The sequence below is a fragment of the Eufriesea mexicana genome, unplaced genomic scaffold, assembly GCF_001483705.2.
Source record: "Eufriesea mexicana isolate 0111107269 unplaced genomic scaffold, ASM148370v2 scaffold354, whole genome shotgun sequence".
NCBI classification, from domain to species: domain Eukaryota; kingdom Metazoa; phylum Arthropoda; class Insecta; order Hymenoptera; family Apidae; genus Eufriesea; species Eufriesea mexicana.
Genome location: NW_016908520.1, coordinates 897,498 through 923,731, shown reverse-complemented (window position 1 = coordinate 923,731; position 26,234 = coordinate 897,498). Strand labels below are relative to the sequence as shown.

General features: G+C 28.5%; 7 protein-coding genes across 8 annotated transcripts; 3 read left to right on the top strand and 4 right to left on the bottom strand.

Moving 5' to 3' along the window:
* Positions 1-75: 75 nt before the first annotated feature.
* Positions 76-3,149, top strand: LOC108556216 (zinc finger protein 701). The gene is made up of 5 exons (XM_017912212.1): positions 76-1,327; positions 1,481-1,566; positions 1,627-1,942; positions 2,280-2,383; positions 2,442-3,149. The coding sequence occupies exons 1-5, from the start codon at positions 160-162 to the stop codon at positions 3,147-3,149; spliced, it is 2,382 nt and encodes a 793-aa protein (XP_017767701.1). The 5' UTR covers positions 76-159.
* Positions 3,150-4,883: 1,734 nt separating this feature from the next.
* On the top strand, positions 4,884-18,061 carry ctrip (E3 ubiquitin-protein ligase ctrip). Of its 2 annotated transcripts, XM_017912239.1 has the most exons (25): positions 4,884-5,105; positions 6,195-6,524; positions 6,676-6,984; positions 7,945-8,031; positions 9,684-10,035; positions 10,129-10,316; positions 10,384-10,557; positions 10,703-11,079; positions 11,166-11,450; positions 11,534-11,914; positions 11,990-12,162; positions 12,236-12,410; positions 12,495-12,723; positions 12,885-13,110; positions 13,188-13,593; positions 13,662-13,850; positions 13,933-14,118; positions 14,192-14,383; positions 14,481-14,686; positions 14,766-15,188; positions 15,262-15,514; positions 15,590-15,835; positions 15,919-16,248; positions 16,317-16,635; positions 16,712-18,061. In XM_017912239.1, exons 2-25 carry the CDS (start codon positions 6,224-6,226, stop codon positions 16,906-16,908), a joined length of 6,204 nt encoding a protein of 2,067 aa, XP_017767728.1. In that variant the 5' UTR covers positions 4,884-5,105; positions 6,195-6,223; the 3' UTR covers positions 16,909-18,061. The 2 variants fall into 2 exon arrangements, with proteins under 2 accessions (XP_017767728.1, XP_017767729.1); XM_017912240.1 differs by lacking the exon at positions 7,945-8,031 and having other exon boundaries at positions 16,712-17,073.
* An 809-nt stretch (positions 18,062-18,870) lies between these two features.
* Positions 18,871-20,319, bottom strand: LOC108556215 (transmembrane protein 256 homolog). The gene is made up of 5 exons (XM_017912211.1): positions 20,291-20,319; positions 20,133-20,218; positions 19,472-19,619; positions 19,103-19,221; positions 18,871-19,026 (listed from the first exon to the last, which is right to left on the bottom strand). The coding sequence occupies exons 2-5, from the start codon at positions 20,205-20,207 to the stop codon at positions 18,883-18,885; spliced, it is 486 nt and encodes a 161-aa protein (XP_017767700.1). The 5' UTR covers positions 20,208-20,218; positions 20,291-20,319; the 3' UTR covers positions 18,871-18,882.
* Positions 20,320-21,163: 844 nt separating this feature from the next.
* RpS29 (ribosomal protein S29) lies at positions 21,164-22,956 on the bottom strand. The gene is made up of 4 exons (XM_017912187.1): positions 22,904-22,956; positions 21,891-21,992; positions 21,433-21,532; positions 21,164-21,307 (listed from the first exon to the last, which is right to left on the bottom strand). The coding sequence occupies exons 2-4, from the start codon at positions 21,950-21,952 to the stop codon at positions 21,299-21,301; spliced, it is 171 nt and encodes a 56-aa protein (XP_017767676.1). The 5' UTR covers positions 21,953-21,992; positions 22,904-22,956; the 3' UTR covers positions 21,164-21,298.
* TTLL15 (tubulin tyrosine ligase-like 15) lies at positions 22,507-24,243 on the top strand. The gene is made up of 4 exons (XM_017912178.1): positions 22,507-22,513; positions 22,598-23,792; positions 23,872-24,076; positions 24,145-24,243. Exons 1-4 carry the CDS (start codon positions 22,507-22,509, stop codon positions 24,241-24,243), a joined length of 1,506 nt encoding a protein of 501 aa, XP_017767667.1.
* Positions 24,244-24,535: 292 nt separating this feature from the next.
* Positions 24,536-25,045, bottom strand: LOC108556193 (tRNA-specific adenosine deaminase 2). Its single transcript, XM_017912176.1, has one exon. The coding sequence runs from the start codon at positions 25,043-25,045 to the stop codon at positions 24,536-24,538; it is 510 nt and encodes a 169-aa protein (XP_017767665.1).
* Positions 25,046-25,225: 180 nt separating this feature from the next.
* Positions 25,226-26,227, bottom strand: Smug (Single-strand-selective monofunctional uracil-DNA glycosylase). Its single transcript, XM_017912175.1, has 3 exons — positions 25,616-26,227; positions 25,400-25,549; positions 25,226-25,336 (listed from the first exon to the last, which is right to left on the bottom strand). The coding sequence occupies exons 1-3, from the start codon at positions 26,225-26,227 to the stop codon at positions 25,226-25,228; spliced, it is 873 nt and encodes a 290-aa protein (XP_017767664.1).
* Positions 26,228-26,234: the final 7 nt, after the last annotated feature.

Genomic DNA, 26,234 nt, shown 5'->3' with positions numbered 1-26,234 from the left:
CAAAACTCTTTATCATTAATTCTATTATTTTATATCATTAAATATTATTTATAATGGTAATAATAGTGTATTATGAGAAGGAAATAATGTGAAGCTCTATTATAAATAGTAGTTAATATTTTGAATAAAATATATTATAAATAAAGATTGGTAAGAAACATGTGTGCAAGACTTTTAGCATGCCCTTTGTGCTCACAACCAGGTTTTTTAACATTGGATGCATTACGAGCAGGATTAATAAGTGTAGCTACACGACCTCTTACATGCCCTGTGTGTAATGAAATATTGCTTGGTATCGATAAACTTACTATCCATTTATTCAGTCACACTATTAATTTAAGCAATAATAATACAGGGTCATTGAAACATACAATTATTACCAGTACTTCTAATCCATCAATAAATAATTTAGAAAATACTACTTCTCAAGATTGGAATGTCTCTAAAATACAAATTACAGATTCAAATAAACTTTCACAGAATAACTTAAATAATCAAAACAATTTAATATCTTCTCAAAGCCTGCAAAATACAAAAGATAAAGCTTCAGTTTTGAATTCAGAAGTTTCTGTTCAAGATCAAAATTTACTAAATCATGTACCTCAAACTACATTTCTACAAAATTCAGTTTGTGAGAACAAAGAAGTACATGCACTTCATAGAAGTAAAGATACAGAATCAGATAAAGATTCTCAACAAATGTTACAAGAAACAATAAAATTAAATTATGCTACAGAATATTTTACTAATGAAAATGTTAAGCATGTCAATTTTGTACAAAATTATTCTGAAACAGAATATGAAAATGTTCAAACATTTAAAACATGGATGCAGGATCAACATTGTGAACAACAAAATGAAAATGTAGCAGGTAAAGTGGAAAAATCTGTAGAAAGTGATAAATCTTGTAATAATGAAAAAATGACAACAATATATAAATTACCAAACATTGCAAGTACTTATACTGACATATCATTAGAAAAAGCTAATGATAAAAATGTACAAGAAGATTCAACTACTACCTATAATGAAAGTGAAAATGAAAGTTTTAAACACAAACAAATATTACCTCAATTGAAATTTATAAAAACATTACCATCAGCAAAACAAAAAACTGAACAGTGCAATATATGTGGTTTTCATTTTCCTGATCATAATATTTTGTTTTTACATAAACAATTAGTACATATGATTCATGAAAAAGACTTAAATATTATTCCTGAAAATTTACTTAATAATTATTCATGTCATTTATGCTCTAAGGTATTTAAAATGAGAGGTAGTTTAATGGTGCATATGCGAGTTGCACATATGGGATATAATTTGGGTAATTTAGTGTTACATTGAAAGTATATTAATATCTACTATTTAATAAATATGAAAATATGTATCTATACATATACACACATGCACACACACACAAACACACACACAGCACAGCCACATATATATATATGTATATATATATATACATTTTTAGGTTCTTTAGCCAAAAATGGACAAATAGAACTTATATTCAATGAAAATAAATACAACTGTCCTACATGTGGAAAAAAATTTAAAAAGGTAATAATTAAGTTTTTTAAATATGTGTTTATAGAAAATAAAATAAATTTACTATTACAGGAACAACATGTAATGCAACATTTAAAAACTCATGAAGCTAAACAATGGGAATGTGATGTATGCAGTAAAATGTTCACAACAAAATATTTTTTAAAAAAACATAAAAGATTACATTCAGGAGAAATGCCTTACAAATGCAGCATATGTAACAAAACATTTACTTTTCAACAGTCATATCACAAACATAGATTATATCATAAAGATGATAAACCACATACATGTACAACTTGTGGTAGATCATTTAAAGAGTTATCTACTTTGCATAACCATGAACGAATTCATACAGGAGAAAAACCCTTTGCATGTGAAACTTGTGGTACGTTAAATTCTATAAGAATTATATTTAAAAAATATATAAATTTTAGAATAATGCATGTTTTGTTTTCAGTTATTACTAACAATTTAATATGGATTGTTCTGTTTCTTCAGTGTATGTATAATAATATCTTGTAGTTATTATTAATGTTATTGTTACATATAATTTATATACAGCTTACTAAATATTATAAATAGCATTATATATTTCTATAACATATATTTCGAAAATGTTATAATAAAGAAATTAATTTTCATAATAAAAGAAAAAGTAAAATAATGTGGAAAATTTAATTATGTATTAAATGATTTTATAATTTATATAGTTTGTTTTTTAGGAAAATGTTTCCGTCAACGTGTTTCATATTTGGTTCATCGCAGGATTCACACAGGAGTGATGCCTTATAAATGTACAACATGTGGAAAAAGCTTCAGATACAAGGCATGTTATAATTACAAAAAAATACTTTTATAACATAACTAATTATTTATTACTATAGGTGAGTCAAAGAACTCATAAATGTCCAGTTCAACAAATAGGAAATATGCAGCAAACAAATGCTACTGATCAAAAATCAATAAATTTACTAAATATGCAAGGTATAAATAATGATATGTGTAAAACTCAAAAAAATTTTTTAAAAGAAAATCAATCAATGCTGAACATTGTAAATAATGAAGAAAATAAGTATGTTCTAATAATAAACACACAAGGACAACACCTTTTAACAAAAGAATGTAACATTGAGAAAACACAAACTATTATAAATAAAAAACAAAAAGTAGAAGAATATACAGAAACAAACAATGAAAATGAAGAAACAAAAAATATATGGAAATCTGACATTCCTAATAATTCTATATTTAAAAAATCCCCTGAAATTTGTAAAACAATGTATTCAAAAAATGAGAAACCATTTCAAGAAGATACAAATGATTTCCTTTCAATGGTAATATCACCATTTGAAAATGGACTATCTTCACCTACTATTGAAATGGAACATTTACGAGTATCATCTCCTACACAAAAAGAAGATATATTAAAATCCTATGATACTTTTAAAAATACAACACATGACATAGAAATGAATATGTTTAATACAGATATAGAACCAAGTTTTGGTGATGCAGATAGTAATGTAAATAATTTACAAACTATTAATGAAGAATCTTTGAAGCAACTATTATATAGCATTAATGAAAAGTAATTACACAATTCTCCATAAGAATTACATTACTAATTACTGTTATTATAAATAAATACGAATATGTTAAAGAAAAATTGATTTAAAATTTATAACAAATTCTTCCAAACATTTTCAAAATATTAACAACAAAAGTTTACTTTTTCAAATTAAACATTTTGTAATTTAAAGGTAAAAAAATGTTTAGATCTTTAAATATTAATTTAACACTTAACTCGTTAATTTAATTCTTGAATGATTTAATAATTTCACCAAATATGTTTTCAAACGAATGTTCAATCACAATTATTCAAATTATGCTTTTAGCTTTCGCAATGTTCAGAAAGAAATAGTCTATATTTTAACTTATCTTTCTTATGAAATAAAGTCATAATATTACTTTTGTCATTGATTGGTTAATAAAAAACGTATAAAGTACATTGACCAATCACTATTCGAAAAACGTTACACTATAGTTAGATAAAGGAATGCGCCTTCTTCAGTTGATTCAACCAATACAACCTGCATTGTGTATAATCCTCGGTCGAGATATCGTAGCAGACGACGCTCCAATCGACTTGACAGCACAGTCTGTATTTTCACGTGTCCTCTTGTACATCGCATTGCGTAACTGGAGTCTGACTTCCAGGGAGGAGCTCCCTTTTTCGGTAAGTAATTATTTCAAATAAAATTAAAGCTTAAGGAATGTTTAATAATTATAACAATTTTAATTATCATGTCAAAAATTTTGTCACTATTTATCAACCTACTTCATTTATCACAAACTGTTTTGACGTAGCTTGGCAAATATTTTAACTGATCGGCCAATTGGGCACTACTGAATGAGGTTTTCAACCAATCATAGCGATGTATACATACTTGTCGTGATCAAACAATAGAACTAGGACTCGACATTTGTTACAACATCATAATTGTGCAGTTTACGTGTTTTTATAGAAGATTTAAAAGTGTTAAAATAACAGTTTTATAATTTGCTCAATTTTTAATTTGTACTTAATTTTAATGATATATTATAATTATCATTTAACGCGTCATTAGTAAATGTCGTTTGCAATTAAGATGGGTTAATGAGATTATAAGAATTTTTAAAAAGTATCGCATAACAAATGACTATCTATTTTATTTAATCCGTTAGACATTTAGATTAATATATATTAAATGTTACGTTTTACTATATATTTATTTGTAATAACCTAATCATAATTTAAATTCAAACTGTGTTTAAAGTTTGACATGTCATCCATTAAAAGAAACTATACATATATATGAATGTTAATTTATTTTTTAGTAGCTTTTCACATTTATTTACAAATATATGTACCTTCGTCGCACATAAAAAATAAGAAGAAAAAATTTCTTTCAATATATTGCAACAGTATATAATTACATGCCATCTATTCACGATATACACGCGCGCGCGCATATACATGCATCAAATATATAAATATATTAATCAGAAAATAATCAATTATATATTTAAAAATTTATTATTGATATTCAATCAATTGTTTGTAGCTAATTTTACATCATACGCGAGGAGAAAGTAAAAGTTGATATTTGAAAAACTGCAACAAGATGGCTATTCGCGCCGGTTTTGCGTCTGCTATTCCGTTATGAATTGCGATTTTACTCCACGCGGGCACCGTGTTTTCGAACGCACCTACGTTGATTTCATATGTGACGTTTCCTGATGGGGGCGGAGCGTCCTCCAGCTTCCCAATTCTAACCAACCCGATCCCGATAGCCGTCGCATTCCGCTGACTTGCTTCAGTGTGCCTCGGCAGTGCGTTCGGTGCGTTTTTTGGTGTGTGCTTGTGCACATAGCCACTCACCAACGTACGTGCTTGCGCGAGAATCCATTTCTCTGTTGTGTGTAACGAGGAACATTGTGTTCATAAAAATTATCGACAAGAAGACATTTTTCTCGCAATGCCCTGGGCATGTTTTTCCGACATTCAGGTAATCTTATCTGTAATTAGGAACTTTTTTCCTCTTTTTTCCTTTTTGTCAAGAGCTTGCATACCCAAGTAGGGTTCTCTTTTTCGAGGACCTCAACCTGAGGTCACACGGTAACGAGAGTGGAGAAACGAAAGAGAGAAAGAGACGAAGAAAGAACTCGTCCTCCATTACTTGTTCGCAAGCAAATGGTGGCTTGCTCACTTACGAGTCTTTGTTGTAATTATTTACGTCTTTCGTTGAATCCTCACGGTATACCAAATCTATTCGTGGCTTTGTTGCAATCATGTAATTCTAGTATTCTTAGAAGAGATTGTATGATGTCAACGGCACAATTTTATATTGCCCATAATATTATAAACGGGCACCAGTTGTAGTGTTTGTTATGATTCTTGGGTTTGTTACTATCTCTTTCACCGTGGAGGAAAACATTAATTGCGCATCGCTTCTGCTGTATTATTTAGTCACGCTCCTCTTATCCGAGTGTGCATTGATTTATCATAATAAGTGATTTCTGTTTAATCTACTTTGTCAGAATTATAATACTTTTTTCATTTTTTTTACTTTCAATGCATTATTTAAAAGTAGGTATATATATATATATATATTTTTTTTTTGTTACATTTTTAAATAACCATCCACTCTTTTTTAAATGTACATATATGCTTTTATGTAACAAACATATTTATTTGATTATTTATTACTTTTTTAATTTTAAATACACAATATTTTATTAATTAATGTTAAACAATAACTTATAACACTCATGTTTACCTAAAAAGAAAAAAAAAATATTAAATAATCTAATTTAAATTGAAACAATTATTTTTTTACCATATTTGTATTATTATGTTTTAAAGTAAGAATTATTTGTAGTTTTGTTTTATTTTGTTTTATATTTTAAGTTTTAATTTCCATTTATAGATTATAGTCTTGTCATTATATAATGAATGTAGTGCCAAGGAGTGTAACCATCTCATAATTATTTTGTTTTATTGAAATAACTATATATTTTAAAATGTCTATATAGAATTTTACAAATTTTTATTTTACTTTAACAATTATAACAAATATTCTTTTTTTTTATTACAGACAGAATAGTGGCATGAGTCGATTAATCTATGGCAGATCAACAAGATCAGTCGTCATCAGGGGGGTCTGTAGAGACGGCCAGTGCTTCAGCAGACACCTCTAAAGTTGAGGGGAAGAGCTCTAGCAGTGGTAGTAGTGGTTATAGAAAACGACAAAGCACTGGTTCTATTCCAGTCACGGTAGAAGAGAAAAGACGTAGACAAACTATTAGTGATCCACAATCATCTGAAGTTTTTAATAATACTTCTTATAAACATTCAAGTGATTCAACAGAAAGTAGAACAAAAAATGAATGTAAAAGTCATGGCAGTGGCTTAGAATCATATCTAGGTAATTATATTTATTAATCGATATGAACACAAACCTTACATATTATTTTAATGTATTCTTATTTTAGACTGTCATAATCTATAAAATTTGCTGTATTATAATTTATGATGATTTATTTTTTAGATAATTTTGTAAATAATTTTTTTTATAGATAATAATTGGAGGTCACAACATAAGGTTCAACAATCAAATTATAATATTAGTGGGAACAGTACAAGAGCTCGTAGTACCACAAGAACTAGTTTGCCAGAGTTAAATTTATCAGCTATCGACTGTGTTGCTTCAAGGACTCGTTCTCGTACACCACAAAATCCCCAAGCCATATCACAAGGACATAGTAGTTACAATTTATCACTATCCAGTGGTTACAATAGCAGAGAAGACTTAACATATAACAATTTGGTACCAACATCAACTACTACACCAGTTACTAGTCATCCATCCACATCAAGAGGAAGAGGTTAGTGTATTTATTTGTTTTATATTAAAAAGTGTTGGTTGCAATGAGATGTGATGTGTGATTTGAGTGAACACATAATACAAGTTAAATCAACCTAAAATATATTAAATGTATTTACTTTAATGATTTTTATCTTAAAAACCTATAAAAAGGCATAAATCATAACAATAATAACAGTAATTGATAATTAATTAATATAGAATAATAATATATTTCATATCAGTATTTATTCAATATGCACTTTTTTTTATAAATAAAAATTACATGGGTTCTTTTACTTTAAAAGATTAATCATTTTCCATTTGAATAAGATATTATTTTAAAATTGATGAACTTATGATTTTATACATAGTGAACATTATTTTTTATTTTATTTGTGTATTTGCAATTTATTGATTTGATAAACTTCATCATTTATATTGTTTTATAATTTGTAATAATTAATAATATATATAAGAATCAATTACTTAATAGGTTATTGAAATTAAGAAACATCTTTTAAAAAATTTTTTTTGTTCAAAAATACAATGTTTCTTAAAATTTTAAACAATTATAACTAATTTATTAAAATAATAATTGTTTTTATAATGTCTTAAGAAAGGAAACTTCTTAAAGTAGTTATTAACTAAAATTAGATAAATAAATATTTTAATAATACAAAATTAGCAGAAGTTTTCATAAATAGTTTAAATAATAATAATACTTTTAAATAAAAGTAAAAAATAATACTCATACCTGCAATATATATTTAATACAATAATACTACATAAATTTAGTACCATGATCAATTAAAAGAATCTTCATTCGTATATTAAAACAACGTGTTTTGCAACCTTCATTTAATGAAGTAATCGGTTAAAGTATAGGGTAGTAAAATTAGGATTTGATTCACAAGTATCTTAAAATTAAAGAAAAAAAGTATTACCAAAATAAGAGTCATAGATCAGACTGTATCATTAGGCCTGAGGATGAGCGAATGTCTGGAAGGATTTGTGTCTGCTGTCAAAGCACTTTTTCCAATATCAACACAAACGTATCATCAAGAAGGTAAGCCTAAGGAGTACACACTTCGTACTACATTTTCTTACCCTTATTTTCTCTTACAAATTCATGAGTAGAATTTTTTTAAATGACTACGAATCACTATAAATTTATTCTCTAAATTGGTTTTCCATACCCATATGCAAGTATATTATATTTAATATCAAATCAAATTGTTTATATCAAATTTGATTTATGCATGACATTATTTCTCCAGACATATACAGTAAATATGGTTCTGATGTAATTTATACAACATTATTACTTATTATATATGATATAAAATTTTACTTTCTTATTTGATCTATATTTTTTGTAATTAAAAGAAAATCCTTCCCAATCTTAGATACAGCATTTATGTATTAAATAATATTTATAAATATAATTATATAATTGTATATAATATGTGCAATTATTTACTAAAATTCATTTAAATTTTATATATAATTAGCAATTGTCATCAACAAAGTATATCAATTTCTGTAGAATTATGAACATTATCTTACTGATATATAAATTTTTACTAAAATAATTATTATTTTCAGTTTTGAAAATTACTAAATATATTAAATTTATGTATCCAAATGTGCAATAGTATGAAATATTTTCATTTAATTTAATGGGATGGATAGTATCAAATTAATAAGGTAAATATAGTTTATTTGTGGTAATGTTGAGCAAAAATACATATTTTGTATATGCACTTTGTTAAAATAAAGAAGATATATACATAAATACGTTTGTATACTCTGCAAAAGATGTACGAAGTTTTACATGCAAGTAGGGAAAATATACAATCCAACTGCATATAAGCATTATTTCTAATACTTCTCTATAATAATATAAAACTTCTTATTGAATAGTGTCTAATGTCAAATTATATTTTGATATAATTATACCATAAATATGTATTTAAATACTGTTAAATACTAATTTGAAAATTCAGTGGATTAATCTATTGTATAAACTTTAAAACATTTATAATTACATTTAAAAACATATATAATGTTTGTATTTTTATAAACTTTTGTATACAAAAAAAAATTTGTTAATTTATATTTTGTTTTAATTTTTGATTTCATAACAATGATTATTCTAACAGTGGTATCATTTGTCATTTTTGTCATATATGAACATCAGGTCAATTATTTTTTTTACTATATTTATGAATGCAATATTATCATCAATTTGTGATATATATTCTTAATTTAAAAAAAAAATTATAAAATTTAAGAAAATTAATAAAAGCATGTGTTGTACATCTATTTAAGTTTAATACAAAACTATGTTTTCATAAACATGGATATGTATGCAATTAACATAAATATATGTAAAATGAAAATACATGCTCGAATAGGCTGTAGATTGCACAAAAGACAATGTACATATAGTATTATAAGTTATAATATGTTTATTATCAACTTTTAACTTATGAAAATGCTTGATTCTTATGACTATGCACAGAAAACAATAATACTTACAAAATTTGTTTTGTGTGCACTAAAGCATTTATATGTATGTAACATTTCTCTTTTTCTTGTTATTCAAAGTGGTAAGACTTCGACAATAAAATTTTAGAACATTTAAAAATCATTGCAAGTATTGAAGTTCTTGTATACATATCATAATAATAATAATAAAATATTTCAATATTTTAGGGTCAAAATCCCACGGTGGTGGAACCTGCGCGAGTAGCAGTGCGAGTAGTCAAGTTTTAAGTGTGAAGTCCAGCATCAGAGTGGGTAACGCAGCCAGTAATTCTGTGGAGAGCGGTGGGGGGGCGTTGGCACATGACGGGGCAGGCACTAGTGGCATCACCACAGCCACTGCCAATCCACCTGTGTCTGCCACCGCCACTGCCAACCCTACACACCCTCATCCTACGCACAAGCATATATTACGTTCTCGCGCAAAACTGTCCAGTGACTTTAAAGAACTATCAAGTATTAATAAAGCTTCAGGAAAGCATCACAAAAAAGATACTACGACAAGCACTTGTTCAAGCTCCAGGTGACTAATTTATTAAAAATGACAATTACTTGTATTTCAAATATCATTGTCTGCAATGTATGTTTTTACAACTATAATATTCTATTTTACTAGACATCGTTCTTCATCACGTGCAAGGAAAGCAGTGATAGAAGGTGGTTCTGGAGGAAGTGTAATGTCAGGTACTGAGTCTATGACTAATAGTGCCACTCCAACAACTGTTTCATCTACAGTTTCTAGTAATCAGTTAGTTTCTACAACTGGTGAAGACGAATTGGCATCTACAGCTACATCTGCTACTGGTAAGTATATAATATATATAATTATAAAGTTACTGTTTCATTAACTTACAAATATTTGATTATTAAGCAAGTGGAGGACCATCCGGAATGTCGGGTACTACTGGAGACAGTGAAAGTGATGATGGGGAAGTTGGCAGGCTACAAGCATTACTTGAAGCTAGAGGTTTACCTCCACATGTATTTGGTGCACTGGCACCACGAATGCAACATTTATTGAACAGAAGCATGGGTGCAAGTTCTGGTAATATTTTATTCTTTGCAAGTTCTACTCTTTCTCATTTATTTATTTATTTTTTTAAATAGCTTGTTTAGTTAAAAATTCTTTTTTGTAAATAATATAAGATATGTAAAATTATTGAATTTCGCAAACAATTGTATGATTTCAGCTGCTAAAGCACAACAGTTATTGGCTGGTTTGCAAGCTGTTGATGATGAAGGTGAACAGTTACAAGCTGTTATTGGAATGGGTGAAATTCTTGTTATGGGAAATGAAGATACATTAGCAGGTTTCCCTGTAAAACAAGTGGTTGCAGCATTAATAAATTTACTCGGAATAGAACATAATTTTGTAATAATGACACACGCATGTCGCGCCCTCACTTATATGATGGAAGCTTTACCTCGATCGTCGACAGTTGTGGTTGATGCTGTTCCAGTGTTCTTACAAAAATTAGAATCTATCGAATGTATGGATGTAGCAGAACAATGTTTAACAGCATTAGCCATGTTGTCTCGAAGACATAGTAAAACAATTTTACATGCGGTATATATGTTATTAATTTATTATCAAACATAATACAATGATTTAAAATGAATGTTATTTGTTATGAATTAACATATTCATTTTAGGGAGGAGTGTCAGCCTGTTTAAAATTTGTTGATTTTTTCAATATCACAGCACAACGAGCTGCATTAACGATTACAGCAAACTGTTGTCAAAATCTTCATCCTGATGATTTTCACTTAGTAGCTGACAGTTTACCTTTATTGACAAGTAGACTGACAAATCAAGATAAAAAAAGCGTTGAATGTGTTTGCCAAGCATTTAGTCGTTTAGTTGATAGTTTTCAACATGATCCAGTAACTTTACATAAAATTATCAATGCAGAGCTTCTACAAAACTTACAACAATTGGTAAGAAGAGTACTTATCTTTTTTAAGAGTATAATCTGATATTAATTTAATTCATAAAAATATATATTTTTTTAATATTTTAGCTTATGATTACCCCACCTGTTAACAGCATTGGTAATTTCATAACAGTGTTGCGAATGCTTTCTGTGATATCAAATCGCTGTCCTGACTTGGCACAGCTACTTCTTCAACAAAATATAGCTTTCACATTAAGTTATCTTTTAACTGGATCATTAGAAGTGAAAACAGAAGATGTAGAATTAGTACCACGATCTCCGCAAGAATGGTTCGAAATTACTTGTTTGATTGAAGAACTAATGCCTCCATTACCAACAGATGGCATATTTAGTGTAAATAGTCTACTTGAAAGGACCAGTAGTCAACAAGAAAATGTTCATTGGGAATGGCGCGATGAAAGACATTGCTGCCATCCTTTTAGCACTATTGATTCTAGAATTATCGAGGTATAATAATTGTGACATTTAATTAAACACTGTTAAAACGAAGTATAAATAATAAAATAAAAATACCTTTTTCAGATGGCATTTCAAAATGGTGAGGATGAGATTTGTCTTTCCTCTGTAGGACGAACTTATACGATAGATTTGACTGTGATGAAGCAAATTAATGAAGATATTGGATTAGCAAGGAGCATTTTTCGCAGAGTGAATGCACACCCTGCAGAAGGCAAAAGTCCAACATGTTCATCTAAGTAAAGATTAAAGTTAATTTTTAAAACAAATTTTTAAATATTGTAATTCCTATTAAATTATAAATTTTTGTAGTATGGATGTTGTACCTCCAGTAATTGAAACAAATGAATGGTTAGTATCGTTTATTCGAACTCTATTCTCTGTCTTATACGAAGTCTACAGTAGTTCTGCTGGTCCTGCTGTAAAATGTAAATGTCTCCGGGCTCTTTTACGTATGGTTTACTATGCTTCAACAGATTTACTTAAGGTAACTATGTATAAATGAAAATACATTTTTATTCATGAAATTCCAAACCATTACTTAAACTTTCTGCTGTTATTCGTAATATAGGATGTTTTAAAAAATCAAGTAGTGTCATCACACATAGCGGGTATGCTGGCGTCCCAAGATTTACGAATTGTTATTGGAGCTCTGCAAATGGCAAGTATATTAATGAAAAGACTACCACAAGTGTTTGGGGTTCATTTCCATCGCGAGGGCGTCTTACATCAAATACGTCAACTAGCTGACCCTGAAGTACCTCTTGGTGTCTCACCACCCAAGTGTCCTTCTAGTACTGGTACTTATTTTAATTTGTATTAATAATAACAACATATTATATTATTTATGTATATATTATCTACATATTCTTTGTGTGTGGGTGTGGGGGGGGGGGCATGCATATGTGCATGTGTAATATATCATTACTTTTTTTATATTATACATCATTATCTTTTCTAGGTACATCATTACCAAGCCCACAGCCAGGTCCGTCTAACACGTCGCTTTGTTCCACCACGATGTTTTCTTCTAGCAATGCTACATCTCCAATTGCATCTCCATCAACAAATGGTAACATATTATTCGGTACAATTGCAACGTGTCAGTTGAAATCAATGGAAACGCATGCTAGAAATGAATTAAATTCTACCGTAGATGATGTAACTACACCACAAAGTACTCATTTGTAAGTATCTAATACAAGAAATCTTGAAAAATTACATCAAAAATGTAGTATATTATTTATATAAAAAATTTTATTAGGAGAATTGGGGATGTCTTAAAGAGGAAAAGACAAAACAAGAAAGGTCGATTTTCTAGACTAAGCGGTACTACACCACAACAGACTCAGCAACCTGAATCGCTTTTTACTGGTTTCGCTCCTAAAAATAATCGTTTCTTAGGAAATCTTAATCCTGCTAGATGGGGCCGAAAATCATCATCTTCGAGTTCTACTAGCGATAAAAGAGATACAAGCTCTTCGACAAGTTTATCAAAGCCACCTAGTAATTCAAGCTTAACAGGAGGAAACCGAGATAAAGCTAAAGCATGGGTACGTGAACAGGCTGCTCAATTTTTAACACGATATCAGGACGATGCTCCATGTACACATCCTGCAATGACAGTCCTTTCAAGACTTACTTCCGCCATACAACGGTTACAATCAAATGTAAGTTTCTATATTCCACAATATAAATTACAGTATGTAATACTCATTAAGTAAAAATGTATCCATAGGAATTGGATGAAATGTTATCAGCGCTTACTGAGTTACGAGATATAGTACTTGAAAGTGATATATCTCCATTTGAGATGAATTATAGCGGTCTCATCAAAGCTCTGCTCAACTACCTCACTACTACAGATGCCCCTGGTAATCGTTACGATCGCTTACGTATGTTCTGGAAATTGTTTGCAGAATCAACTGTAAGTAAAATGAACACGCTATGTAGTATGACTTATATTAAAGTCTTTCCGTCCTTTCTTTTGATAACTGTTTGATTTTTAGTTGCAGTACGATGTGAATATTACCGATCTTAATCCTGGAGCATTTGGTGCTCTAGTAACAAAATTGAATAGCTGTGTTGCACAATTGGAACAATTTCCTGTAAAAGTACATGATTTGCCAGCAGGATCTGGTGCTGGTCGTGGAGGCACTAGTGCTCTTAAATTCTTCAATACACATCAACTCAAAGTACAGTAAAATTAATTTTTAAAATATATTTATAAATCATTTATAAGTCATCATTTAATTTATGATTTGATAGTGTAATCTTCAACGACATCCAGAGTGTAACAACTTAAAACAGTGGAAAGGGGGCACTGTTAAGATAGATCCCCTTGCATTAGTACAAGCAATTGAGCGTTATTTGATGGTTCGTGGGTATGGTAGAATACGAGAAGCAGAATCTATGGTTAGTGACGACGACAATAGTGAAGATGATATAGATGATACATTGGTAATATTTGTGTATATATATGTACATCTTTTATTTTTTTATTTTTTTTTTTCAGTGTACATAACTAAAAATATTTTAAGCATATTTAATTTTATAGGCAGCAGTAGTTATAAGTCAAGGATCAGCAAAACATAAACTCCAATTTTTAATTGGAGATGAAGTACTGCCTTTCAATATGACTGTTTATCAAGCTGTTAGACAATTTGGTTGTACTGGCATGGATCATTCTGAAGCAGAAGCTGATGGCGAGCCACCACTTGGTCATGATGCCGTTTGGGTTCAAACTCATACAATTTATTATAGGTACTTCTTCATTTTTATTCTTCTTCTTAACTAAAAAAAAAAGGAAGGTAAAGGAAATAAATAATTTTTGTTCATTTAGGCCTGTACCAGAGGAAGAATCTGCAACATCACCGAAACCAGGATCAAGTACACAGGGTAGTAGTCGGAAAGGCAAAGGAAAAAGTACAAAGATCAGTTCAAAACGAAAAGAGGATAATTTATGGCTTGAAGGAACAGTTCCTTCACAACGATGTCCACTCGATCCTTACTTGTTACCTACCTTACCAGCTTCGGTTACCATTACTGATGCTTCATTGGACGGATTATGTCTACTACGTCTCTTACACGCTTTAAATCGTCATTGGGGTGTTCTATTTCCTCATCTGAAAGGTTTAAGTTTACTTTCTCCACAGGACTTCATTAACAATAAAATAGCTGCAAAAGCTAGTCGACAATTGCAAGATCCTTTAGTGATTATGACTGGAAATTTACCTCTATGGTTACAACAAATTGCTACAGTATGGTAAGTACTACGAAATTCGCAATAATTTTCTAATATGAATTTATCAAATTATTGTATTTTCAAATATTTGCAGCCCGTTCTTGTTTCCTTTTGAAACAAGACAATTATTACTTTATGCAACATCATTTGATCGAGATAGAGCTTTGCAACGGCTCTTGGATTCCGCTCCAGAATTGTCAGGTTCAGATAGTCAAGAACGCGTTACTCCACGTTTAGAGCGAAGAAAAAGAACTATTTCCAGAACTGATATCCTGAAACAAGCAGAGCTAGTTATACAAGACTTAGCATCTAGCAAAGCCTTGCTTGAAGTGCAATATGTCAATGAGGTTTATTTTTTGCACATTATATGTAATTTATTTTGTGTACAATTAAGTTATTACTTTATAAGTATAATTTTGCAGGTTGGTACTGGTCTTGGTCCAACATTGGAATTTTATGCTCTAGTCTCCCAGGAATTACAACGTGCTGATCTTGATCTTTGGCATGGTAGTTCAAATCCTACTGAGACAGGATATGTTAATATTCCACAAGGACTTTTCTCAATGCCAATTGCATGGAACACTAAAGTGTCTCATCTTGCAAAACTTAAAACAAAATTTAAGTTTCTTGGAAAGTTTATGGCAAAGGCCATATATGATTCGAGAATGGTATTACTTTTTATTTTAGTTACTATGTTAAGGTATTTTTTATGATTCTCAATATATATTTTTGTGCATATAATGTTTTGCAGTTGGATTTACCATTCAGTTTAACTTTCTACCGCTGGTTATTGGGAGAAGAACATATGCTAACATTAACTGACTTAGCACATGTATGTCCTGATGTACATCGAACTCTTAGTAGATTTCAAGAAATTATTAGACAAAAGGAAACAATTGAAAAAGATCAAATATTAAGGCCACATGAAAAGACACAACTGATAGAGTCACTAAATTTAGATGGTTGTTTAATTACGGATCTTGGCCTTGTTTTTGAATTACCAGGTTACGAGAACATCGAATTAAGAAAAGGTGGAAGCGAAATACCCGTTACCATTTATAACTTAGATCAATACATTAAGGTATTTTTATTATAATTATGCATTAATGAATTTTTTCTGTACGATTAACTATATTTAAAATTTGTCAGTTGGTGGTACATTGGTTCTTATACGAAGGTGTCTTCAGACAAATGGAAGCATTTAGGGAAGGATTTGAATCTGTATTCCCACCATCGCAATTAAGACTATTCTTCCCTGAAGAACTTGAAGCTGTGTTCTGTGGACATGCACAATCAGGTGGACAATGGGATGTGAAAACGCTTTCGGAGTGTTGCAGGACTGATCATGGTTATACACCAGATTCTCGTGCTATTCGTTTTCTGTTTGAAGTTATGTCAAAATATAATAGTGAAGAACAAAGGCAGTTCGTTCAGTTCGTCACAGGTTCACCTCGGTTACCAGTTGGAGGTAAATTTTTAGTACTGTATAACAATTAGTATCCTTAGAAATTTCTAAAAATATATAACAAAATTTTATTTTACAGGTTTCAAGAGTTTAACACCACCATTAACGATAGTGCGTAAAACATTCGATCCGTCTATGAAAACAGACGATTTCTTACCATCCGTAATGACTTGTGTTAATTACTTAAAATTGCCTGATTACACAACATTAGAAATAATGCGAGAAAAATTGCGAATAGCTGCACAAGAAGGACAACATTCGTTCCACCTTTCCTAGAAATGGATGGAAAACCGGCGCGCCATTTGCTCTTTTGCTATCGCATTGTCCAGATTGAAAAAAATTCTTCAAACACCATTTAAAATATTTAAACAAATAGCTGCGTTTTGTTTAAAACTCAGTAATCGTATATTTGCACTTTATATGAGCTTTTTTCGAAGATACTTTTTCCTTGATTTTAGTGACAATTCATTTAAATAAATTCTAATTTGATGTTTATCTTTTTACTTATAAATATGGATTGTGATATATTTTATCAAAAAAAAAAAAGTGCAAAGATGATATTAGCTCTACTATATGAGTTTCCTCTTGTGGTATTATGAACCAGGTAGCGAGGGAGCAGCCTTGTTCTAGGAAACTTATCTTTGATGTGTTACAATAATTAATAAAAGTTGTAAATATAGTTTAATATGCGCAAGTCTATATAAATACTTTATATAATAGTAACAAGAAAATGATATTGCTACGAAACTCTATACTAATTAAATATAATTTAGTCTGAGGGGACGTCTATTAGATATAAGTAAATTTTATATCAGTGGTGCATTTAGCATCGCCATAAATCGCCAATTTCATGCCTCACAGATTGCAATGAAATCACGAGTCAAGATTAATAAGAAAAAAATATGCGCTAATGACATAGCTCATGTTTCATCATCATAAAAAATACAATAACTCCAAATATAATTGCGTGTTTACGATTATCGTTTTAATTTCGTAATCGATCTCTTGTGTTCGCTACTTAGTTTTCAGTATGCGGGCACTGCACGATTTGACGTGCGACACTCCTATATTTAAGTTTATTCGATGTATCACCAATTAAACTTATTTGATACTTTTATTCTAGGTAAGATAGTCCAATTAATATTTTACTTAGCTGTGTAAGAATGCAGCCAACATCGTCAGATCAAGTCATCGTAATGATATATGAATCGAAGAAAATTCTTATATCCACTTATTTACAGGCAAAATATCTATTTATGAAACATGTACGACAACTGTATAATACGAAATAGAATGGATATAAAAGTCAGCGAAGCTGGTGTATCAAATGGATTATACAAGGTACTTTACTTTCTTATATCTGTAGAAATACGATTCTATACAAAAATTATGAAAACATGAATTGATCAAAAGTAGAAAAAAAATAATACGCGACTATTTGTTTTACATTTATATTGTGTACCATTGCTTGAAGTGATCAATATATATATACATCACTTTTTGATCTTCAATTTTATCTATATGGTACTTAATCAGTAAATTATCATTTGCGTTAATTGGTATTAAATAATCATCATTTTGATTTTTAAAATAAAACTAAGATTGCTTCAAAGTTCTGTTCCAACTCTGCAATATCTTTTTTTCAGCATTAACACCATCAAATTTATTTAGTCACTATCCAATGTTCTTATACTTAATAATTTTCACATATTTTATGATAAAACATGTTATATTTTTACATTACACTTCTAATAAATAACAGTTAATTATAACTGGTAATGTATAAATAACACAGAAGAAAAAACCATTCATAAAATATGTAAAATATGACAACTTATAAATACAAAATATCATGTATAATAGTTTAGGATATTATTTAAACATATATCAGTAATGTTATAAATAATAGTTATGTTCACATCAATTCATTAGGATAAACAAGTTTTACTTTTATTTAGGTTATATTATATTTCTTTAGTAATTTTGAATAAATGAAAATACAAATGTTGCTTATGAACGAAATATTTTTTCTAATCAATAATATTTCGTAAATAGCACACATAACAAAAAAAAGAAACAAACAAAAAACATAAAAGCAGTTTTAAATTGCCAAAAGATAATTTATCCAAAACAAAAATATTAGCATTTACTCATACATACAGTAATTGGAAACCCAATTTTTTGTTTTTTTTTTATTAATTATATTTCCTTACTTATATATAATGTAATATTCCCATGTTTTTTCAAATTTTAAATGCACATGCTTAACCATCCTAAAATGAAACAGACTCCACCTAGTGGTGTTAATTTATTTAATTGTTTATTCCCGGTAATACCGTAATAATAGCAAGTTCCGGAAAATAGTATTATTCCAGATAGTAGGAATGTTGCAGCCTAAATAATATTATAATAATAATAAATATAATAATGAAAATAGCTGATACTAATATTTTATCGAAGTTGAACATACCATATAAGGTGCTCTACAAAGAGGTAATCCAAGTAAGGCTAATGTGTGAATGAAATGGTAACGACTACCAGTTTCAAACACTTGTTTACAATTTTCTTTTTCGTGCATTGAATATTCCTCTGAAATCATAATAAGTGAAAATTATTTTATATACATATCTTATTTAAAAAGTCCAAAATTTGTTTTTTCTTTTCTTTTTCTAGTTTATTATTTTATATTATATTAATATTTTTATTATAATTATATTTTAGTTTATATATATAAAATATATAAGATACAAATTGACAGAAAATTTATTGAGAGAATTACAATATAAAATATTTAAGTAGGAAAATATTGTACTGTGTTAAATAGGTTTTTTGATCTTACTATGGGATCCATAAGCACCAAGAATTACAGCTGTGGCTCCACTAAGAGCAGCAATTCTAACAAATGGTCCATTTGCTGCAGCTAATTTCCACAAAGGTACTGATGGCATTATTTTTGCATTTGTTGTTAGTCCCAAATACTGTGGAACCTAATAAAAATGACTAAAATAATATGTATTTTTCACATAAATCTAAAAATTTTATTACTGTAAATAAATACATTACAAAAGCAAGTTTTTATATTATTTACAGTTATTTACTCTTACTAATGAGATTCTAAAAACAAGGTTATATTACAATAATATACAATAGTGATATTATAATGATCAATTGAAAAATCTGTATAAAAACAAAATAATAAAAATTTTAGGTTAACATTTTGTTTCTTTTATTAACAGTCTAATTATTAAATTATAATTTTGATAACTGCATATTATTTAATAATTTAAAGATTATTATAATAATATAAATCAAACATTTAATATATAGTAATATTATTTTGATTTCAACATATTAAACTCAACAATTTTACAGTCTTATAACATTATAATACAAATACATATAATATTTTACTTTCCTCAATATTATATAATCTAGAAATGTTCAATTATACAATCTTCATTATTAATGTTAACTTTTTTTAATAAAAATCTAAAACTTACTGCCGTACAGGATCTATAAATTATTGATGCAGATTCACCAACTAAGGTTAGAGGACTTACAAAATACTGGAACATTATTTTTAAATCTAATAAAATATAAGATATTTTACAATTACTTTGCAAGATTGAAAGATGGTAAATCTATATTTTTTTTTTACCGAAAATTGAGAGGAAGCACAAACAAAACTTTCACATATTTAACGTTGCATTCATAAATTATAATATAATTGTACTACACGTGAAGGTATCTCCTTCTTTCCAGTGCCTGTAACCTGGAAGTATCGCGGGTAATACAAATGCGGGTTCGGTTGTCAAAGAGATCGCGTTCGGAGAAGAGTAGGCGCTCGCGTATAGTCGTACAGAATCGCATAATCTCCATGTGAATTATCGGAATGAATTCTCTTCCTCTCTGGGGACGAATTCCATCAGGGGTATCCTATGGGGAAGGATCCTCTCTTCCGCAACCGGGATATCTTTAGATGATTTCTCCCACGTGAAAAAAAAGAAAGAGGTTGGGATATAATTACAGTGGATCGGCGATGTGGTGTCATGACAAAATGAAACCAATGTAATGTAATGAAATATTTACAATAAATCGACAAGGCAAGCTACAAGGAAAATAGTATATAATAGCGATGCAACTAGAAACAAAAGCGCTTTTACCTCTTCTTCCCCTATTATTTTTAGTTATTTCCCTGGCAATTATTTTTTTTTGTTCAGAAACATTGTTAGCATTAACAGACAAGATTATTACGTAAAATAATATTGATTTTTATTTATTATTACAATGTATACTTACTAATGATGTAATCAATTTGAAACTAAATTTTATTAATTACATCAGATATTGATGATAATGTATAATTACAACTAAAAACCTAAGTATACATAAAGAATATGAGTATTTAAATGAGAAATACACAAAAAGGATAAAAAACAAAAGTTGATAAAATTTATGATACAAAAATATTTAATGTAAATAATTATTTTTATTTATCATAATAAAGTCAAATACAATATAATTTAGTTTCTTCTTAAGCCAATCCAAGTGTAAATAAACATCGTAAATTACTGGTATTAATTTGTATATTAATAAGTTTCTATGTTTATATGAGTTTTACATTTGGAAGTTTGCAAAATTGTAACTATTACTTTGTTGCCACAGATCAATCCAACTGTAAATAAAAAGTAGTTGATTTCAAAATAATATTTTCTAATTCTAATTATCATTAAATTGCATTCAAAGATTTATAAAATAAATATATAAAAATGCAGATTTAAATGTAAGGAAATTTTTTACCTTTTTGAAACCAATATCAGCAGCATATTCTCTGAAGCACTGTCGACAAATATTTAAGCCATATTTGCGAATCAATCCATGTCTATTTGCGCAAGCACGACTGAAAAACAGTGTAATATGATTAATTACAATATTGAAAAAGAGTTATAGTACATTTCATATACTATGCGTAATATTTAGGTTACCATTGAGGTTATATTAAAAAAATATAATAAACATTTTTTCTAATTAACTGACTAATTTGACTTATTATTTATAACGACAGTACAATAATTCACATTTTCTATTATTTTAAATAATTTATATTAAAAATCATATATGTTTAGCTCTTCTTGAAATTGAAAGTAGAAATTAAAAGAATAAACGTTGGTGACACGCGGTTAAAATAAATTCTATATAATTTTGTAATATAAATTCATTTACTTAAGATATAATATAATAAAAATGCTAATATTTACCAAGACCTAGATCCTTGTCCATACTTTCGTGGATGCGAATACCATATATTTTGGAAACCCATTTCTTCTTTACAGGAATGCTAACAGCAGCGATTCAAGAATCTAAAAGACAGGAAACGCCATTAGTTCGCAACACTACATTACACACAGCACCGTATACAAAGTGATTACCGCCAATTTTTAAACGATATAAAGAATCAAATAGTATTTTTAAAAATCTATATTTGTTGTATGTGTTTAATATTACAATGTATAAGTATAATAATTTAATATACATCATATTAATATTATCAAAAATAGAATGCTTACTATAAAGATTTACAAACTATTATAATTTTTTGCAATTATAAATTAAATAATTTTTATTCTTGGGAAATAATTTCTACGTGTTTATATTATCTTAAATTATTTACAGAAAAGTTAAATTAAATATTAAAAGAACGAAAATATAAGACACGAACTACGAGTAGAAACCGGTTCTTAACAGTATGTCCTCAATCAAAAGTGAATGGTATAGCGGGGAAAATTAACGGTACATAAATTGATTAGAATTCAGTAGTTTGAATATAGGTACGGAATTTCATTGACAATTACTATTAGAATCACATATTCAATTATGTCAGGTAAACAGGTTTGTAAACTTCTTTAATAGTTGCATAATTATTTTAACCATTTTGATAAACTTGAATCAATGATTTAAAAATATCTATCTTTACAGAATACTAACTGTATAGTCTATACTCAAATGACAAGTTTAAAAGTAAAAACACTTTTAAAAGCTTTCTTGTATTATATTGTGGGCCCAATAATTCTGTATTATTTATTCTTTTGCTTCCTACATTATCAAGAAAATTTAATAAAAGTACACCAAAGAATCCCAAAAATAACAGAAAAAAATCCATTATATCGAATATATACGAAAAATAATGATACTGGATATTTAAAACATGTTTTTATTGTATTAGAACGTTTGGGCTTTAAACGAACTTATGATGCATTTAATTGGGACTTACTGTGGGCACATGATTATCCATTTAGGAGTTTAAGTTCTGATTTAAGTAAATTAAAAGCTCATCAACGCATTAATCATTTTCCTGGTTGCGGATACATTACGAACAAAGTAGATTTATCAACGACAGAATGTCGCTATATGTTACCAGCTTTTAAAATACCAGAACAACGCGATAAGTTTCTTTTGTATGCTGCTCAACATCCTGAAAAAACGTTCGTACAGAAATCAAACGATCATCGTGGCATAAGCGTAAAAAATGTGAGCAATATAAATGTTACAGAAACTGGATCTTTTGTACAGGAATTTATACAGCGACCATTTCTTGTAGATGGATATAAATTTGATATTGGAGTATACACCGTAATTACATCCGTCGATCCTCTTAGAATATACATATACAAAGGTGATGTTCTCTTTAGATTTTGTCCTATAAAATATTACCCATTCGATTCTGAGATTTTGGACAAATATGTAGTTGGTGATAATTATTTGCCAATTTGGAATGTTCCATCTTTGAAGCATTATTATACTAAATTAAAATATTCAATGAAAGATTCATTTGATGCTTATGTACGTTCGCAAGGAAAGGATCCTGATAAAGTTTGGAATGGTATACGTGAAGCAATCAAAGAAATTATCTTGTTGAAAGAAAGTTATATCATAGAAGCAGTAAAACGTTTCAAAAATAGCAGAAATTTTTTTGAATTAATTAGAATTGATTTTGCTCTTGATGAATATTTAAATACTTATATCATGGAAGCAAATATGTCTCCAAATTTATCTTCAGCACATTATCCACCAAACCAATTACTTTATGAACAAGTTATATACAATTTATTTTCTTTAGTTGGTGTAGGTCAAAGAATCAGGAAAGACTCTCTAAAAATAAGGTCTCATAATGTTATAATTAAATTAATAGCATTTTAAAATAATGTTATGTTACAACTCTTTCTTATCTTTACATTTTAGAAATGTAATGGAAGAGCAAATGGAAGTAGCTGACAAAAATATAATGGTTTTACCAGAACTTTGCATGGAATGTAATGATTGTTTCCGTGTAGAATGTCAATTATGTAGTCCCTGTTTTATACCTGAAATTAAACTAATTTTATCTCAAAGTTATTTGGAACATCAAAATAAAATGGATTTTCAAAGAATCTTTCCACCTCTTATAGTAAGTTTTTAAACAATTTTTTAATTTTACTTAATGAGTATCAAATAAATATCAATTATACTTTTCAGACAAAAGATATGGTATTGAAAGATTATACATTAAAAAATCAATTACTTGTTAGATGGTATCAAGGCAAATGTGAATTAGATCATTCATGGTGTTCATAAATTCTTTTGCCAGAATTTATTTTAGATATATTGTTACATCATTATAAATAAGTATAAAATGAACAATACAAATACATGTATATCATATATGCATTAATGACAGTGTACACATAACATTTTATCTATAATACTATTTCAATTTTTTATTTGAAATCCTGTAACCTAGTATTTATTTTTTGTATATTATATTGTTAAAATTAAATCGAATTAAATCAAAGAGAACACTAAAAACTTTTTCAATAAATTATAGTTAAATAAAAAATAAAATGATTAAATTTTTGTTTGCAACCTTCTATGTATCTTTCTTATTATGATTTTTTTTCATCTTTAATATCGGTGCATTTGGATTTGTGCCTTTATAAAATTCTTTTAATAAAGTCATTGCTTCATCGCCTTTAACACCACCCATTATTGCTGTTCTTGCATTATAAAGTTTTGGTACTTCAAAAATACTAATACATCCACCAAAACGATCATTACCACAACCATATATAATGTTACATACTTGTAGCTGACATAATGCAGATGTACACATTATACATGGTTCTACAGTAACAATAACATCAATGTTACAAAAAACATTTTTATAGTTTAAACCTTTTGTTTCACAATACTTTACAACTTGATCTATACAATTTATTTCCGCATGTCGAGTTGCATTACGAGTTTCATTAACTGTATTATTACCTATAGCAATGACTTCATTCTTGTATACAAATAAACAACCAACTGGAACTTCACCAACTTTTAATGAATTATTTGCCTTTTGTAAAGCAATATGCATCCAGTTTGAAACATTCATTATATTTCTTTTATGTTTCAATAACTTAGTCTATAAATTTTCATGTAAATACTCTCAAACACAAACACACACAATAGTATATAAAATGATAATAACACATCATCAGAAATATTTAATATTAATAAAGAACAGAAAATCTTATTTTTTGGTTACATGTTCCTATTTTAATGTAAAATGAATTTAATCTATAAAACATTCAAGCAATCCAAACTCACTTAACTTTTTTGTTGCTTTTTCACTCCAATTTTTATTATTCACAGCACGTGGACTTGGATGAGGTAGACATAAAACCTAAAAATATAAAAGAAGTAAATATATTTTTATATACATTTTAAATTAACTTTTTATAAATACCTTAACAGGTAATTTTGAAGATTGAACTACAGTTTGTGCTCGCTTTTCTGCATATCCACCAATGCCAATTACAACTTTAGCTTGTAATATTCTAATTGTATTAGCTAAAGCCTTGTCACAAGCAGAATGTAATATTTGTACCGTAGAACCCTAAAAATACATGAAATTTAGTTATATATAAATGCAACTACAAATATGTAACTACAAAAATATTGCCTTTATTTCTGCTGGTGTAATATTGCAGCCTTTTTTATTCATTAATGCAATAGGGCAATAATTATGTATATATGCATGTCGAAAAAAATTTTCTGGACTTCCACATAATTCTTTAAAGAGGCCCCATAATCTTTTTCCACTAATCTCACTGCGAGTACATTGAAATCCAGTTACTTTCCTATTTGGCTGTTCTTTGGAAGGTTTTCCAACAGGTCCGCAAATTTTTAACCAATCACGAACCATACTTATTTCTCCAAATGGTACGCCAGTTTGAGACATACCCCAAGGACCAGGATTCATCCCAAGAAACAATATTTTTTTAGCAGTATTACAATATTTTTGTACATACATAGTGTGTATATTAAATGCATATTCAAGTGGACTATAAATATATTCCACTGGTAAATGAAATGTAATTTTTCCTAATTCAATAGCTAAATTACGTTCCAGTGATAATAACTGTTCAGAAATATCTTTAAGTGATACATCACTTGTAACTATATTATTATCCTCACTTTCAATATTATCTTCATTTAATATTTTCATTCTTTTAGGATTAATATCTATCGAGTCACTAGCACGTCTTACTTTAGCTTTTTTTGAATTCGACATTATGATA